This window comes from Antechinus flavipes, chromosome 2, assembly GCF_016432865.1.
Source record: "Antechinus flavipes isolate AdamAnt ecotype Samford, QLD, Australia chromosome 2, AdamAnt_v2, whole genome shotgun sequence".
NCBI lineage: Eukaryota > Metazoa > Chordata > Mammalia > Dasyuromorphia > Dasyuridae > Antechinus > Antechinus flavipes.
The window spans coordinates 493851389-493870278 of record NC_067399.1 but is presented as its reverse complement, the minus strand read 5'-3'; the positions used below and the strand labels follow the sequence as shown (position 1 = coordinate 493870278).

At 33.6% G+C, this 18890-nt stretch overlaps 1 protein-coding gene across 3 annotated transcripts in view; it reads right to left on the bottom strand.

Moving 5' to 3' along the window:
* The window catches only part of NUP93 (nucleoporin 93), a 134590-nt gene that overhangs the window by 98848 nt on the left and 16852 nt on the right, over window positions 1-18890 (bottom strand). For all 3 annotated transcript variants that reach the window (XM_051979887.1, XM_051979886.1, XM_051979889.1), the window contains exons 2-3: window positions 17741-17959; window positions 10970-11087 (exon numbers count right to left, since the gene is read on the bottom strand). In XM_051979887.1, coding sequence (XP_051835847.1) covers window positions 10970-11087; window positions 17741-17919 — 297 coding nt within the window. In that variant the 5' untranslated portion in view covers window positions 17920-17959. The remainder of the gene's footprint in view (window positions 1-10969; window positions 11088-17740; window positions 17960-18890) is intronic.

Below are 18890 nucleotides of genomic sequence, written 5' to 3'. Positions count from 1 at the left end.
GAGGAGGGACAGGGTGAAAGAAGATAGAAAATAGAATAAATGGGGGGAGAAGGGAAATAGTTAATGACAGTAATTATAAAAAAGAATTTTGAAGCAAGTTTCTCTTATAAAGCCTCATTTCTCAAACATAAAGGGAACTGAGTCAAATTTATTAAAAAAAAAAAAAGCTACTCCCCAATTGATAAATAATCAAAAGATATGAACTATGCCCAAATCATGCATATCTTTTGACCCAACAATACTACTACTAGGCAACAATCCCAAAAAAGATTTTTTTAAAAAGGAAAAGGACTTATATGTGCAAAAATATTTATAGTAGCTCTCTTCTCAGGGCAAAAAAATTGGAAACTGAGGGGATATCCATCAATTGGGGAATAAGTATGGCATGTAATTGTGATGGATTATTATTATTGTGCTATAATAGTGATGCTCTCAAAAAAAGTTGGAAAGCTTTCTATGAGCTGATGCAAAGATACTATGTATAAAATAACAGTAATATTGTAAGATGATAGGGTGTGAATGACTTAGCTATTCTAGTAATACAATGGATCCAGGACAACTCTAAAGAACTTATGATGAAAAATGCTATTCTATTCCCAAAGAAAGAACTGATGTTATCTGATTACATATTGAAGCATAATTTTTTTCTGCTTAATTTTTAAGAGTTATTTATTTTTTATCTATTTTCTTTTACAAGATGATTATTGTGGAAATGCTTACATGACTACATATGTATAATCTATACTGAATTGTCTGCCTTCTCAATGAAAGTTGTTGGGAAGGCAGGAAGAGAATTTGGAACTCAAAGTTTTAAAAATAAATGTTAAAAAAAATTATTCCCTTTATGTTGTATATCCGTACTTCTAATCTCTCCCACTGGCATGGAAGCTCCTTTTGAGGTTGTTTCATTCTTTGTCCTTGTGTCTCCAGCATCTAGCTCAGAGCCTGGCACATATTTAGTCTCAATAAATATTTGCTGTTTCATTGATTGTAATTCTACCACCGGCACTCAGTAGATCTATGTCTTGGGGCAAGAGAGTCATTAACTGGTGAGCTTTGGTATCCTTTAGTACTTGACTCAGAGGGTCATTTTGAAGATCAAATGAGATTAAATGAAGGATTTTATAAATCTTATTTTGAGCAAAGAATTCATATAGCTATTCACTCAGAAAATAAGATAGAGAAATGAAGACATAAAGGTAGGTCAGACAAAGAACTGCAAAGAAAGAGGAGAAATAGGATGTTTATCCAAAAGGATTTAATCAAAAGGAAGCAAGTAAATAACATAAGTTCTCTAAACTACTTATGCCTAATTCAATATTCTATTTTACTGACCTGGAAAAATCCATACTAAATACCAGTTAAGGTCCAGTTAAACAATGGAAATTATATGAAAATGATTAGAGGGTAATTAACAGCACTATGGTATTTTATACTTGTAAATCGTTTTTCTCATCTTTGTTTTGTCTATTTAAAAATTACTGATTTAATTTGAAGGTATAAAATTAGAAAACAAAGAAAAATTAATTAAAAAATTTAACCATGCCAATTATATTATTAATAACAAAGAAAACCACTGATTAAAAAAGCAGAATTTTAAGCTTTCTTTTTCATTGTATTCTGTAGCTTTTTGCTACTTTAAAGCTACTGACTTGTGTTTCTGGAGAAGTATATGAGATTACTTCAGTATTGAATTAGTTTTGAGCGTCAACACTTTTTAGCTTCTTATAACTATTTAAAAGACAAACTAAAAGAGGTCTGAGTATGTTCTTTTTCATTTAGAAGCCTATGAGCAGAAAAGGGAAGGAAATCATGAATATTTCATTATACTTACTGTACAGTGGAGTAAAAATCAATTATTGAGGATCTATTCTTATAAATGACAGATTTCCCTTGTACTAATCGCTTAAAAATGTTTCACGCTCCTAGACTTCCCCAACCTCCTTAACAGGCTGAAATCTAATCAGAGATGAAAGCAGATTATGCAAAAATTTTTCAAAACTCTCATAAAAGGCCTAGAAAATTTAACTAACTTGCTCAAGACCATCCTTGTAATAACTAGAACATCTGGGATTTGGATCCCAGATCCTCTCTCTCTAAATCCTAAATTTATGGTCTTATTCGTATTCACTATAACATTCTACTTCAGAAATCAAGGGATAGCATCAGATATGTTACCAGGTATATAGCTAAATGATTTAGTAATAGATTGCTTAATCTCCATAACCTGATTTTTCCTCATCCCATATATCCAATCAGATGCCAAAATTTTTTGTTTCTACCTCCACAATATCTCTCACATTTAATCCTTTCTCTCCTCTTAAATATCTGCCACTTTATCCAGTATTGCTTTGCTCACTTTTTTCCTAGATATTAATGACAACAGTCTCCTGACTGATTTCACTATCTCAAGATTCTCTCTATTCCAAGCCACTCTATACACTGCATATCTGAAGATGTGATCCCCCTCTACTTAATCAACTCCAGCAATTTCCTAAGGCCTCTAGGAAAAAAAAATTCTTTAGTTTAGGTGAATGAAAGTTTCTTTTCAGCTTCATTATATATTACTTTCCCTCTCTTTAGGGATTGTTCCCTAAACAATCCAACTTAATTGTATTTCTCTTTATTTATTACATGACACTCAGCACCTAGTTCTATACCTTCTAAATAGTATTCATTTTTCAATTGCTAATGCCATCCTTCTCAAACTTTTTTTTTTGTACATATTTGTATTTATTTACTTTACATTTATCCTGTACATTTTAAAACTCACAGTTGTTTCTTCCATTAGAATGTAAGTGCCTTTCAAGCAGGGATTTGTTTCATTCTTTTTATATTTTTACTCTAGCAATACACAAAAAGCACTAAATAAATACCTTTGTACTAATGTCTAACCCCTAGTGTGGCTACTTCTTCCCCATCTGAGCCTGGTTAAATCAGTTCCTTTTTTTTTTTTTTTTTTTTTTTTTTTTTTTTTTTAAACATTAAACTTAAGCATTCTCTTCTACATTCCCTGAGTTCCACAACTGTTAGTACTATCCTTGAACGGTAGTTTTATTTATTCTAAGCAACTCCACAAAATTCTGAGTTGCAAAATAAGTACTGTCCATTAGTAGAATAGAGGGCATTTCCTAACTGGGGATTTTTCTATGCCAACAACAAAGCACACATCATTTTATTTTTCTTCAACACATACTCAATACACTCAATAATACACTCAAAATATACTAGTACCTAATAAATAGTATGCACCAGAACACAGCAAAAACATAAAATCTATCTTCAAGAAGTCTGTTTATAAAAGAAATACAAGTAAAATTATTTTGGTAAAATTAGAGATTTTAGTTCCCACAACAGTTCAGTCAAAGGTAGCTCAAACAAGCTCTTTGTTATCACATGTAGTTACACAATTTTGCAATGATTTCTCATGGCTATATTTTTTTAAAAATCAATGAACATTTTTTAAAAAATCCATTCATACATGTACAAATGGATTTTTTTTTTTTAAAGTTACCTCTGCTAGCCATGGCATCTATTAAAAATGTGATCCCAAAGCACGCCAACATCACTGATTATGAAAACAAGAAAAACAAACCCCCAAAAATATTAATTTCAAGCTCCATTAGAAGCAGAGGAAAAAAATTTTCAATGTTTAACAAATAGAAAAGGGCGATCTGTATAAGGGAAAATGCCTTTTCAAGCTTATAAGTAATGCTGGGGTTTGCAAAGTACTTGGCAGCATCCTTTTAAGGATGCATCAGCATTTCTACATTATTTCTAAACTATAGTTTAAGAGTACTGTAAATTAACATAATAAATTCATTTTGATTTATATCAAAAATGCATTGTCTGGAAAATATCATTTCACACACAATAAATTCATCAAATCACTGGCTGCTTCTTTTATTATCTACAAACATGCTTGTGTCTTTTCCATTCTTAAAAAATCCTCATTTGATCCATATATCCCCACTACCTTTGTTCTGTGGTTTTTTCAATCATGTTCTTGGCAGAGATGTTGGGATAGTTTGCCATTTCCTTCTCCAGATCATTTTACAAATGAGGAAACTAAGACAAACAATATTAAGTGACTTGCTCAGTTACATAGCTAGTAAGTGTCTGAGGCTAGATTTGAAATCATCAGGAAGATGAATCTTTCTGACTTCAGGCCCAATATTCTACCCACTGAGCCAACAACCTGCCTCTTCCTCTATTTATCTTTTATCCTATATTCTTCTCCCTTTTCTGGATAATCACCTTGAGAAAGCCATCTACAATTGGTCCCTCCACTTTTTCTCCTCTCATTCTCAACTCTATAGTTTGACTTCTGACTTCATCATTCAAGTGAAATTGCTATGTCTAAAGTTAACAATGATATCTCATCTGTCAAATCTCAGGCCTTTTTGAAATCCTCATCTTTCTCGACCTTCATTGTCAATCACCCTCCTTTTCTCCAGGTTTTTATGACACTTTTCTCATAGTTTTATTCTTCTGACATGCTTCTCAGTATCCTTTGCTGAAGCTTCATTCATCCAGGTCATGACCACTGTGGGTGTTCCCCAAGGCTCTTCTATAGGCTCCTTTTCTCCCTCAATACTATTTTTGCTTGTTTTTTTTTTTTAATCAGTTCCATTGGATTCAATAATCACCTCTATGCTGATGATTTTCAGATACACTTACTCAGTCCTAACTTCTCTCTTAGCCTTTAGTCTTCAATTTTCAACTTCTTATTAGAAATCTAAAATTTTACAGTCTATAGATATCTTAAACTGAACTTATTCAAAACCAAACTATTCTCAAATCATTCCGTTTTTCTTACTTCCTTATTGTCAAGGATACTGCTAATCTCCCAGTCACCCACATTTTTAACCTAAGCGCCATATTCAACTCCTCATACCCCTAATTCTAATCTGTTGCCAAGGCCTACTGAGTCTACTCTACCTCTCTCCTCTGACACTACCACTATCTTGATACAGGTCCTTATTGCTTCATGCCTGTACTATTATTGGTATTCCTATCTCTAGTCTTTTGGCATTTTAATACATCTTCCATTCAGTTGTCAAAACTTCCAAAACCACAGATTTGATTATATTACTACCACCCTGTATTCAATCAACTCTTATCACTTCTATAATCAAATATAAAATCCACTAGTACCGAATGCTTTCTTAACCTGGTTCCCATCTACCTATCCAGTCTTTTTTTCTTTTTGCTAACTTTTTTTTTTATTATAGCTTTTCATTTACAAGATATATGCATGGGTAATTTTTTGGAATTGACAGTTGCAAAACCTTTTATTCCAATTTTTCCCCTCATTCCCCCCTCCACCAGATGGCAGGTAGACCAATACATGTTAAATATGATCTTGCTGGAATAGGTTAGGTTCAAAGGACAAAACAGTCAATAACCTTAATACTCTAGTGTTTGACAAACCCAAAGACCCTAGCTTTTGGGATGAGAACTCACTGTTTGATAAAAATTGCTGGGAAAACTGGAAATTAGTATGGCAGAAACTAGGCATTGACCCACACTTAATACTGTACACCAAGATAAGGTCAAAATGGGTTCATGACCTAGGCATAAAGAATGAGATTATAAATAAATTAGAGGAACACAGGATAGTTTACCTCTCAGACCTGTGGAAGAGGAAGGAATTTATGACCAAAGAAGAACTAGAGATCATTATTGATCACAAAATAGAAAATTTTGATTATATCAAATTGAAGTTTTTGTACAAACAAAACTAATGCAGGCAAGATTAGAAGGGAAACAATAAACTAGAAAAATATTTTTACAGTCAAAGGTTCTGATAAAGACCTCATCTCCAAAATATATAGAGAATTGACTCTAATTTATAAGAAACCAAGCCATTCTACAATTGATAAATGGTCAAAGGATATGAACAGACAATTCTCAGACGAAGAAATTGAAACTATTTCTAGCCATATGAAAAGATGCTCCAAGTATTATTAATTGGAGAAATGCAAAAAAACCCTGAGATACCACTACACACCTGTCAGACTGGCTAGAATGACAGGGAAAGATAATACGGAATGTTAGAGGGGATGTGGGAAAACAGAGATTAAAACATTGTTGGTGGAACTGTGAATACATCCAGCCACTTTGGAGAGCAATTTGGAACTATGCTCAAAAAGTTATCCCTTTGATCCACCAGTGTTACTACTGGGCTTATATCCCAAAGAGATCTTAAAGAAGGGAAAAGGACCTGTATGTGCAAAAATGTTTGTGGCTGCCCTCTTTGTAGTGTCCAGAAACTGGAAACTGAGTAGATGCCCATCAATTAGAGAACGGTGAATAAATTGTGATATATGAATATTAAGGAATATTATTGTTCGGTAAGAAATGACCAACAGGATGATTTCAGAAAGGCCTGGAGAGACTGACACAAACTCATGCTGAGTGAAATGAGTAGGACCAGGAGATCATTTTATACTTCAATAACAATACTATATGATGATCAATTCTGATGGACCTGGCCATCTTCAGCAATGAGATGAACCAAATCAGTTCCAAGGGAGCAGTAATGAACTGAACCAGCTACACCCAGCGAAAGAACTCTGGGAAGTGACTAAGAACCACTACATTGAATTCCCAATCCCTATTTTTACCTGCCTGCATATTTTTTTTTATTTCCTTCACAGGCTAATTGTACAATATTTCAGAGTCCAATTCTTTTTGTACAGCAAAATAACGGTTTGGACATGTAAACTTATTTTATATTTAATTTATACTTTAATATATTTAACATCTACTAGTCATCCTGCCATCTAGGGGAAGGGTAGGGAGAAGGAGGGGAAAAATTAGAACAAAAGGTTTGGCAATTGTCAATGCTGTAAAATTACCTATGCATACAACTTGTAAATAAAAAGCTACAATTAAAAAAAAAAAAGAAAGAAAAAGTAAATAAATATGATTTTGCTGCACAAGAAGAATCAGAAGTGAAATACTATACCATTAACCTGTGAAGGAAATCAAAAATGCAGGCAGACAAAAATAGAGGGATTGGGAATTCTATGTAGTGGTTCGTAGTCATCTCCCTGAATTCTTTCACTGGGTATAGCTGGTTCTATTCATTACTGTTCCGTTGGAACTGATTTGTTTCATCTCATTGTTGAAGAGGGCCACGTCCATCAGAATTGATCATCATATAGTATTGTTGTTGAAGTATATAATGATCTCCTATAGTCCTGCTCATTTCACTCAACATCAGTTCATGTCAGTCTCTCCAGGCCTTTCTGACATCATCCTGCTGGTCGTTTCTTACAGAACAATAATATTCCATAATGTTCATATACCACAATTTATTCTCCCATTCTCTAATTGAGGGGCATCCACTCAGTTTCCAGTTTCTGGCCACTACAAAGAGGGCTGCCATAAACATTTTTTGCACATAAAGATCCCTTCCCTTTCAATTCTTTAAGATTTCTTTGAGCTTATAGCCCAGTAGTAACACTGTTGGATCAAAAGATATGCACAGTTTGATAACTTTTTGAGCATAGTTCCAAACTGCTCTCCAAAGTGGCTGGATGTGTTCACAATTCCACCAACAATGTAACAGTGTTCCAGTTTTCCCACATCCCCTCCAACATTCCACATTGTTTTTCCCTGTCATTCTAGCTAATCTGACAGGTGTGTAGTGGTATCTCAGAGTTGTCTTAATTTGCATTTTTCTGATTAATAATGACTTGGAGCATCTTTTCATATGGCTAGAAATAGTTTCAATTTCTTCATCTGAGAACTGTCTGTTCATATTCTTTGACCATTTATCAATTGGAGAATGGCTAGATTTCTTATAAATTAAGAGTCAATTCTCTATATTTTGAAAATGAGGTCTTTATTAGAACTTTTGACTGTAAAACTGCTTATCCAGTCTTAAACCTACTTCCCTTCCACCTATTTATTCAATCCATTTACTGTTCCCTCCACAAGACATTCTATTTCTCAATTACATTTTCACTGGCTGTGCTACACATCTGGAATTCTCTTTCTCCTCATCTGCATAACCTTCCTTCCCTAGCTTCAAGGCCCAGCTAAAATGTATAGGAAACTTTTCCTTATTTCTTTTCCCTCCACCGACTATTTCCAATTTATCTTATACATAGCATGGCATTTTTGTAGATAATATATAGAGAGTGACTTCCTTAACAGACTCTGAGACCTTTGAAAACAGGAATTGTCTTTTACTTTTCTTTGTATCTCCATTGTTTATCTCACAGTAGGAGCTTATAAATGCTTGCTTTCTGATAGATTAACTATTTCACTGTAGTATTAAGAGAAAGAATACTGAAAGTTCTAAGGCACTTAAAACTTAAATGAGTTCTTATTATATTTCCTTAGAGAAAAAGAAATGTTTTGTGTTAATTCTACAGTCAAATTCAAAATCAGTATATAAAGTGTCTGAGTTAGAAGTGAAAGCTAATATAATAGAATGGGGGTACTAAGTTGACCAGATAAGAATTATTTAGGTTCTGAGAAAAGACTGTAATTTTAGCAAAATCAGAACAATGGAAAAACTCTTACTCATTTGTATAGCATCCTTCTTTTTAAGTTCTCAAGACATATATCAAAGTTATCTGGAAGGTATATTATTGGCCAAAATGAGAACAAAGATCACCTCCATCTCACCCAAGGAAGAATTCAAAGGCAAATACAGTATATTATTGAAGTCTTTAAAAATAATAGGAGCCATATGCTTCTTAATAATCTTACTATCTCCACCACATATCTCTCAGATAGGCTAAGATAACAGGAAAAGATAATGATGAATGTTGGAAGGAATGTGGGAAAACTGGGACACTGATACATTGTTGGTGGACCTGTGAATGAATCCAACCATTCTGGAGAGCAATTTGGAACTATGCTCAAAAAGTTATCAAACTGTGCATACCCTTTGATCTAGCAGTGTTACTACTAAGCTTATATCCCAAAGAGATCTTAAAGAAGGGAAAGGGACCCACATGTGCAAAAATGTTTGTGGCAGCCCTTTTTGCAGTGGCTAGAAACTGGAAATTGAATGGATGCCCATCAATTGGAGAATGGGTGAATAAACTGTGATATATAAATGTTATGGAATATTATTGTTCTGTAAGAAATAACCAGCAGGATGATGTCAGAGTGGCCTGGAGAGACTTACATGAACTGATGCTGAGTGAAATAAGCAGAACCAGGAGATCATTCTACATGGCAACAAGAAGACTATATATGCTGATCAATTCTAATGGACGTGGCTCTCTTCAACAATGAGATGATTCAAACCAGTTCCAACTGTTCAATAATGAAGAGAATCAACTACATCCAGAAGGAGAACTATGGGAAATGAGTGTGGACCACAATATAGCATTTCTACTCTTTCTGTTGTTGTTTGCCTGCATTTTTGTTTTCCCTCTCAGATTTTTTTTACTTTCTTTCTAGATCCAATTTTTCTTGTGCAGCAAGATAACTATATAAATATGTATACATATATTATATTTAACATATACTTTTAACATATTTAACATTTATTGGACTACCTACCATGTAGGGAAGGGGATGGGAGGAAGGAGGGAAAAAGTTGGAACAGATGGTTTTGCAAGGGAAGATGCTGAAAAATTACCCATGCATATGTTTTGTAAATAAAAAGCTATAATAAAAAAATAATAAAATAAAATTTAAAAATCCCCCCTCCAAATAATAATCTTACTATCTTTTTCCTGATTAATATAGTAAAAAAGACATACTTAGTAATTTCATTAAATTTTACTGAAGGCAATAAAAACACTCTTTAGAAATCAATAAAGTAGCAGTAAAAAATCAGAAACAAAGTAGCTGTCCATCAATTAATAGGATTTTGACAAAATTATGGCAAAAAAAGCAAAGAAATATTATTACACTGCAAGAAATAACTAAAGGATCATATTCAGAGGAACTTCAGAAGATTTGTATGAAGCGAACAGAATGGAGTGAACAGAACCAGGGGAATAATCTGTACAATGTCTAGAATGATGTAAACAAAAATAACATTCAAAGACCTAAAGCTTCTGATTAATGTAGTGACCAATTATGACTTCAGAAGACTGAATGATGATGCAGCATTTTCCCAACCTCTTGTCAGATGGACCACAGGTATATAGTGAGACACATATTTTCAGACCTATTCAATAATTGATTTGTTTTGATCAACTACACTTATCTGTTACATGAGAAAGCTTATATTAGGGAGAAGTAAGTAGGGAAGGAAGTTGGTCAGTAGCAGCAGCACTAAAATGTCAATGAAATATTTAAAAATATGTACAAGAGAAAAAAGTTTGGAAGGAACAAGCAAAGCAGTTTTATATTTGTGTTAAATGTAATATATACCTTTAAAAACAACAACAACTATATAACAGAACTTCACAAGTGTGTCAACTCTCCTCCTTTTCTGATCTATCTATGCTGAAATGTTCATATTTACAGACGTTTGTTAAGCTAGGAGGCAAAAAAGAAACATATCAACAAAGAAAAGATTTCAATAAGTTGTAGTCAAAATCTTTTTAACTTTAGCCAACTAAATACCAACAACATGAAAAGGAAGGTATTTGCCACTTAAGTTTCAAAAGACAAAACATGACTAATCTGATATATAATTTTGTAGCCATGATGTCCGTCCTTTGGATTAAAATTTTAAAAAGGAAACATAAAGAAATGAAAATGTTCAAATTAAGATGGAAATTCCTTGCTTTCCACGATTTAGTCTTGCAAAAATCCCTAAAAGTAACTAAATAGATCAGCTATATTTCCCACCATCACCATCACCATTTTCCCAAAGACAAGAGAACAGTTTTTGGTCAGATGTTTTACTTAATCAGAAAACAGAAAAAAAAAAAATACTGGATTTTCTGGATAGCTTATCAAATGTAAATTTTTATTAAAACAGATGATCAACTATCTGCTAAGAACTTTATTTTCATTTCAACAAGACAACTACTCTTACCTGAATATCTGTATCTTTCACAGGCTCGAGAGGTTCAAAAGTAGTTGCAGCACTCAAATTCTCCAACCTTTGTGAAATGTGGGATATGTCAAGTCCTCTAGACCCAAGAAGAACTGACCTAGTTTTTTATAGGGAAAGAATAGGAAAACAAAAATGAGAAAAGAAATTGAGATTACTGCATTATGAATATAGAAGTTTTTTTTCCTATATTCAAGACTTTGTATATACATGAACTATTCTTGCTTTTTAAAAAAATGCCAAGACTATTTTTATTATATTATGGGGTTTGGGGGGAAGTGGATTAGTCATATCTAATTCTTTATGACCCCATTTGCAGTTTTTTTTTTTTTTTTTGACAGATACTGGAATGGTTTTTCATTTTCTTCTCCAGTTCATTTTACAGATGAAGAAACTGAGGCAAAAGGGTTAAGTGACTTGCCCAGAGTCACATAGCTAATAAGTGTCTGAGACAGATTTGAATTCACAAAAATAGGTCTTCTTGATTCCAGGCCCAATACCCTATCCATTGTACCACCTAATAAATATGTACATGTTATTGTTACAACATTTTGATATGTCATACTACAAACAATTTGAATCTCTTCTAAGATACTTACTAGCTTTATGACTCTGAGCAATGGATTTAATCTCTCTTTGACTCTTAGTTTCCTCTTCTGTAAAGTAGGGATAATAATAGCATCTCCTTCACAAATTGTAAGGACCAAAAAAAGCAATATGTGTAAAAAGCTTTGCAAACTCTAAATCCCTATATAAATGAGAACTATTCATGAGGGGCTAGGAATTAAGTCTCTGATTTCACTGGCAAATGGAATTCCTTGGTGAGGAACTTTCTCTATCAATGAAGATTAGAAGCTTCTCTGCAACTTTCTGTCATTAGAGTTTCTTAGAGCATTGAAAGTTAAAGTGACTTAGCCCAAAGATACACAGCCAGTATGCATTAGAAGCAGGCCTTCAACTCAGGGTTTACTTGCTTTATTGCCAGTTTTCTATCCACTCTGCCTTATGACCTTGTTCCTTGTAATGGACCTGAGTTTTGTTGCCTTTTAGTCTAAAGCCCTGGATTAATGCACATTCCACTGAATTAGACATTAAGAGATCTGGGACCTGATCTAGCTGTCATTGACTCATAATACAAAAATAGAGGACAGAAACTTTGTGTATTTAAATAATTTAGTAATATGCTTTCTTTTCTGTACAAAAATAACACAACTAAGACACTATCAGCAAAGGATATACTTTGAACTGTTTGATAAGTTTGTTTCCTGTTCCTCCTCTGGAAATCTTATAAGATGGTTGGCGATGCAAGGATTAAGGATAAAGTCTACATAGTTTGTGGAACAGAGAATATTAATGAGCCCATATGTGATGTAACTTCCAATCTGGATTTAATGGTACTAGGCTCCAATTACTATGCAAACAACATAGAACCTAAAAGAATCATCCCCATACCGGATTTTATTAAATTCTTTCTTGCCCTTCTTAGCAGAGTTTATCTCATTCCTTCTAACAAGCCTTCCATTTGTGATTTTAAAATAAAAAATAGCATGAACATATAGAAATCCCTCAAAAAATAAACAAAAAGCAGGTTCCTCTGTTATATTTACCCTAGGTCATTTCCTAGTTCCAATATATAACAGAATAGAGGAGAGAGCACTTCTCCAAAGGACTACATTCAATTCCTCAAAGATTCAAAATTCTTCCTTTTTTTTTTTCCCTTCTCTTTTAACAGCCCTTTCCCTATAGTACAAACATATGCTATGTGGGTTTTTTTTTAATAGTAAAATAAAATCCCAGAATACAAATGATACATTTATTAGGTAAGTTACAGTTATGTAGCCTCATATTATTCAATTAGCTTGGAATACATTCAATCATTGACTCATCTTATTAAGACACTTTATTTTATCCTTTCTCTCTTCCAATCCATAGATTACTCCTCTAGTCCTACTCCTTTGGGGTCACTTCCTTTCTTATTAATTTACTCTATTTCCACCTCCCAAGAAAATGTCAGAGCTATCCTCAGCTTCTTTTACCCCCTCTGTCTGACATATACTCTTAAATTCTGATCAAAACCACCATCTTTGAAGACATTTAAACCCCAATTCCACCAATATTCAATGAAACTCCCCAAACTGGCCTGACATGCTGTAGATATAAAACACATTATTCTCTTTCTCTGAGTTTCTGCTTCCATAATTCTCCTCCTTTTTCTATATGTTTCTGTATTCACTGTTTATCCCAGCCCCTCACCTATATCTTCTATTCCATCTTAATCTAAAATCCATCCCTTATATATATAGCATCAACATTTAATCAAAGACTCCCTCTCTAAAGGAGTCAGATTTCCAGGTCATTGTTTCTTCACAGGCAAAAACTGAGAAGAGTCATAAGCCTTTCTATTCTAATTCAATTTCTCTACCAGACATTTTCCGGCCAGACAGTATGTATCTCCAATCCACAATGATTTGGGAAAGGATTGTTTCTGACCCAGGTAGTACTTCCGAATTCAGCACCTGATGATGAGCCTTTGGTATTGTTCTCTAGCTATTTCAATGACCAAAATCTTGTGTACTACATACCAATAAGCAGTCTGAGGGCAAAGGTTTAGAATGACAGCTTTTTAAGGACTGTGAATAAATCTTAAACTTCATCTAGTCCAAAACTCACATCTAGAGATAAGGAAACAAAAGATCCCACTTTGAATAAGTTCACACCACTGGTCAGTGGCAAACTTACACCAATTTTACAAACATTTATTAAGTACTGATTATGTGTGCAAGATGCTGTGCTGGATTCTGGTAGCATAAAGATTGAAGAATGTTTCAGTGCCCAGCCTTAAGGAAGGTAGTTAAGCTGTGTGATCCTGAACAAGTCACTTAATTGAAGAGATGGGAACAAGAATACACAGGGTAGAAGGGAAAGGAAAACTAGGGGAAATTATTTCATATAATCAAGATACACAAATAAATAGCTATACAAATGAAGAAGGGGTGGGGTGGAGTGGTGCACAAAAGACAACTATGAGGATGAAGGTGGGATGGAGTAGCTGATTGCAAACTTGCCCTTATTCGAACTCAACAACATATATACACATGTAAACATACTTATCCAGTGAATTAGGTACAGAAATACATTTTATTCAATAGGAAAAAAAAAGGGAAGAGAAAATTAAATCAGATAAATTAAGGGAGGGATGAATACCAAATAAATTCTAAGGATATATTTTTATTTTTAGGTCTTGTTGAGGTGGCAAAGAATGGAAATAGGAGGAGGTGTCCAACAATTGGGGAAAAGATGAACATGTAATAGTAAATCAATATGATGGAATACATTTGCAGCTACTTTTTATTCCATATCCCACCTCATCACTGACCTCCCAACTCCATTTTATATATTGTCTTCCCATCTTAGAATGTAAATTCCTTGAGGAAGGCCTGGTTTGGAGGGTTTTGCTTTTTATAGGTGTCCCCAGTACTTAGCAGAGTAACTGGCACATATTAAGTATTTAAATGCTTGTTGCCTGCCTGTTTGCTTGAAAAAAACTTTTTAGAAAGGTCAAGAAAGATGAGGTCAAAGAAAATGTCAACCAAGTTAGAAAGCAGTTTTAATTCAATTTCAATTTAGAAAGCAGTTTCAGTAGAGGCACACGTGTGGCTTAGTGCCAGACTTAGAGAAAGGAAGGTGTGACTTCAAATCCAACTTCAGGCACTTACTAGCTGTGTGATCCTGGGCAAGTCATTTAATTGTTTGCCTCAGTTTGCTCACCTATAAAATGTAGATAATGAATCTACTTTCTGAAACTGTTGTCAAATGAGATAATATTTTGTACAGTGCTGGGCACAGTGTTAGCTATTATTCTTATGGTTATTATTATTCTTAATGAGTCAGAAGCCATATTGCAACAGACATAGATAGGAACAAGAAGAGAAAACATCTGTAAATTACTCTTTCTAGGAAATAAGCAATGAATGGGAAATTAACCATATTAATTACGGTTAAAGAAATGATGAGGTGTTGAGGAGGTTTTAAAATAGGAGAAATATAAGCATACATCTAAAAAGCAAAGAAAGAACAAGCAGGTAGGGAAAAATTGAGAGAAAACAGGAATGAATGAGTAATAGAGCAAATGCTGGAAGGAATGATAGATTCTTTCAAGACCACAAGTAGAAGAGTCAAGCTTGGCAAGGAGACTAAATTTACCATTGGGGATGAAAGGAAAGGAAGAGAAGAGGGATGAAGATGGAAGCATTCTGACAACTGAGGGAGGGAATATGAGGGAACTGACAAGAGATGGCTTCAATCATTCTCAGTAAAGTAGAAGATGAATTTATCTGCTAAGAGTGGTAAGTGTGAGAATGGATGATAACTTGAGCATAAAGAAATGTGTAACAACAAATATGAGAAATATAATAAATGAACCAAACAGCAATGAATTTTTTAAACTGCTAAACAGTAGTGAGAGTCCAGTTGAGATTAGATAACATGAATTAACTGTAGCCTGAATATAACTTTTTAACCCTCTCCAAAATGTTAAGTAACTCAGAGAAAGTAGACTCAATTGAGAATAGACATACCAGAATTCAGGTATTTCAACATCTATTTTGGTACTCTTTCACTCAGTCACACTTTCTTTTTACTTTTTTTTTTTTTTTAATACCCTTCCCAAAGCATAGCACACAAACTGTAGCCTAACATCAGCTTGACTATCACTTGAAGGCAAAGATGGGAATAAGTATGTACTAATCATACTTACAGTCATTTTTTCTAAAATAACATTTTTAGTTAAGGAGTAAAAGGATTTCTTTTGCTTAATTCATTTGCTATTCTAATCAACCATTTTATTAGTAGCAAAAACTTATTGACATTTTTCAACTACTAAAACACTATATTATGTTGTTAATTCAGGAATATTCCAAATGAAATCTGGGATATTATTGTTGCTTAAATTTTAAGATTGTTCTGGGCAACTTAATAGTCAAATATATATATTTATATATTAGTCTATATTTTAAACATCAAGGCATATAACATCATTTCTACTACATCTAAACACAAAAATATCAAGCTTAAATCTTATCTCTAAACTGAAGTCTTAAAAGCCTGGATTTTCCTTATTAATCTGAAAGAGAAAGAAAATTTTCTATTTAACTTGTCATTTTCCTGCCTCATCCTATGTCAAAATGTTCTATTCAAATTATAGTGTATTTCTCTACCTATCAGAAAACTAACATGCAAAGTCTGTTGTCAATTCATGTTATTCTTAATATTTGCATCTAACCTACTATCTCATTTTCATTCTTTCAATGTATTAATTACCCTGAAGTAATTTAGAAAAAGAAGAATACATTTAATAAATAAAGGCAAAGGAAAATGAATTACTAATAAATCACTAGGTTTTTTTTTTAATCTTAAGTTCTAGAACTTATAAAATAAAGTTATAACTATAATACTTAAAACAGTATTACATCACTTTCCTACTTTCAATGGCAGCCTTGCACATACCTATGTGCTCAGGAACCACATAACAATTTTGTAGCAGACCATCACTAATAATGCTGCAAACAAGAACTGAGTATCTTGGAGAAAGTTTGAACAAGTTTGAAGAAAACATCTTAGATTGATGCTTTTATTGCAGGTAGCTTCAGAACAGCCAGTTAAAGGTCCTTTCTAGAGCTCCGTTAGTTTTTCTTTAAAAGATATAAAAAATATTGCCTAGAAGCTCTATCAAGAAAATACAGCTAACATAAGATTAAAATATAAAGAAATGAGAAAAAGGAGAGCATTACCTTAAAAACTCTGTATCTACTGATTCTATTCTGAAGTCTAAAAGCTACTACTACTTAGGGAAGGTACAGTTTGGTTCAGACAATTAATACTTGGGTATGTATTTGTTTAATACATATCACATATAGTGATCCCTTAAATCAAACACAAACATAAATGTTTTTTTTCCCTGATATTAGAAGAATGAGGAAAGATGGAATAGCCATTTCCTACTTGCTCTTACACTGAATCCTGAATATGGACATATCCATGACCTATAAAACATTATCACTGCAATAGACAGCTTCCAGTTGGCAATTTTTATCAGCTAATCCCTCTTGAGGCTCTCTGGCTTTACTGCTCTATCACCGCTAAGGGAAAGCTCTGGTTCCAATACTTTTATCTTCCTTCTGTCTTGGTCCCTGGAGTCACTGACTATAAGCAGATCAGGGTCACACCATGCCTTAATGATTTATCTTACTACAGAGTAAGCATAAATTCTTCCTGATACTCTCCAAAACAATGTCCTTTGTGATGTATTCCCTGGACCTTGAATACATGACCTGTCTAAAAGACTCACATTTGTTAACCTGTCAACCAGGCATTTCTGAGCCAGTAGTGAGACACAATACCATTAATAGAAATCATAGTAATAAGTATTTGCATAACGCTTTAAGCCTTACAAAGCACTTTATAAATATTATCTCATTATACAGCATCAATTACTGTAATATTATAGCATCAAGTAGCTTTCCTCTTTCTTCCACTATCTTTTGAACATCTCTGAGGGCAACATTTCCTTGTAGCCTGGACTGGCAAAATGGGCAAAATTTCAAGACTTTTTATGTATTTCAAAACCCATCTTAAGTTCTTAAGATGATTATTTGTTTTTCCCCTTCATTTACAGAATATATTAAAATACTAAGAAAAAATATATTCTAGTTCCCAACTCACCTAGCCCAACAAGTTTCAAAATGAAGTACTTACGCCTTGACATCAGCTGTCTCCTGTGATGTACGTGTCAGTGTGCGAGAGCGCAGTCGTTCACCCGCCTGTTGGATTTCTTGTAAGTTACGCTCTACATGAGGAAGCTCAGAAATACCTTCAGTCTCAGCGGCAAGCTGTTCAGCCTGTTGAAGAAGTTCACCAAAGCCTTCAGTATCCATTTCTGATGAAGATATTATACAGAAAGAGAAAACAAGAAACCTAAGGAAAGAGAAAAAAAAAACAACTTCAAACACTGTGCAAGTTTTCAGTAAAGTTTAAGAAATCACTAGGCCTTTCTGTAAACAAAAGAAGCAACAAAGACTAGCATGAAATGGTATTTAGAGCCCTTATATGCACACTATTAAGAACAATAGAGATAGAGGAAATGAATCAGAAGATGGCGAAGCAGATACATTTGGGATGTATATGCACAATGAGAATTCAAGTTCATTTAAAATATTATGTGTGTAAAGAAATGTATATATTTATATACATATATACAGTAGATCTAATGCAAAGATACGAATAAGACCAGAATTTTTGCCCCTTTCCTCAGACCAGAGTTTTTTGACTTTTTCTGTGTCCTGGTCCTTTTGGAAGTCTGGCAAGGCCTTCTTAGAATCATGTTTTTGAAAAACTGAAGTAAATGCTAAATTTTAGGTAGAGGTCAGTGATATAAAGATGAAATTTTTTTGCTCATCCAAATTCATAAAACCCTGCTCCAGCTACCTTAGACCTGAAATAGCATGGGTTAGTATATCTGACACCAAATTCAGGAAGCTTTAAAAATGACCAGCACTTAACTATTTTTCTTCTAAGAATATTCAAGCAGAATACCTTGAATGCTACATCACCATTTGCAAAACCTTTCTTCATTTGAGACTTGTAATAATTGGTATCCAAGTGGCAGTTAGGACAAGAAGTTTGGGCTTCCCATTGTTAATCCAGGTTCTCTGCCCTGTACCATGCTATCTCTCTTTTATCAGCACAAAAACTCCATTCTCATATGTGCACTCACATATTACGATTATATTTTTAGAATCCTGAAATATTTAACCACCTACATGGATTATGTTCATTTAGGGAAATGTGAGCTTAATAAGTTTTGTTATTGCTGCTGGTTCTACTACTACTAAGAATAATAATATAA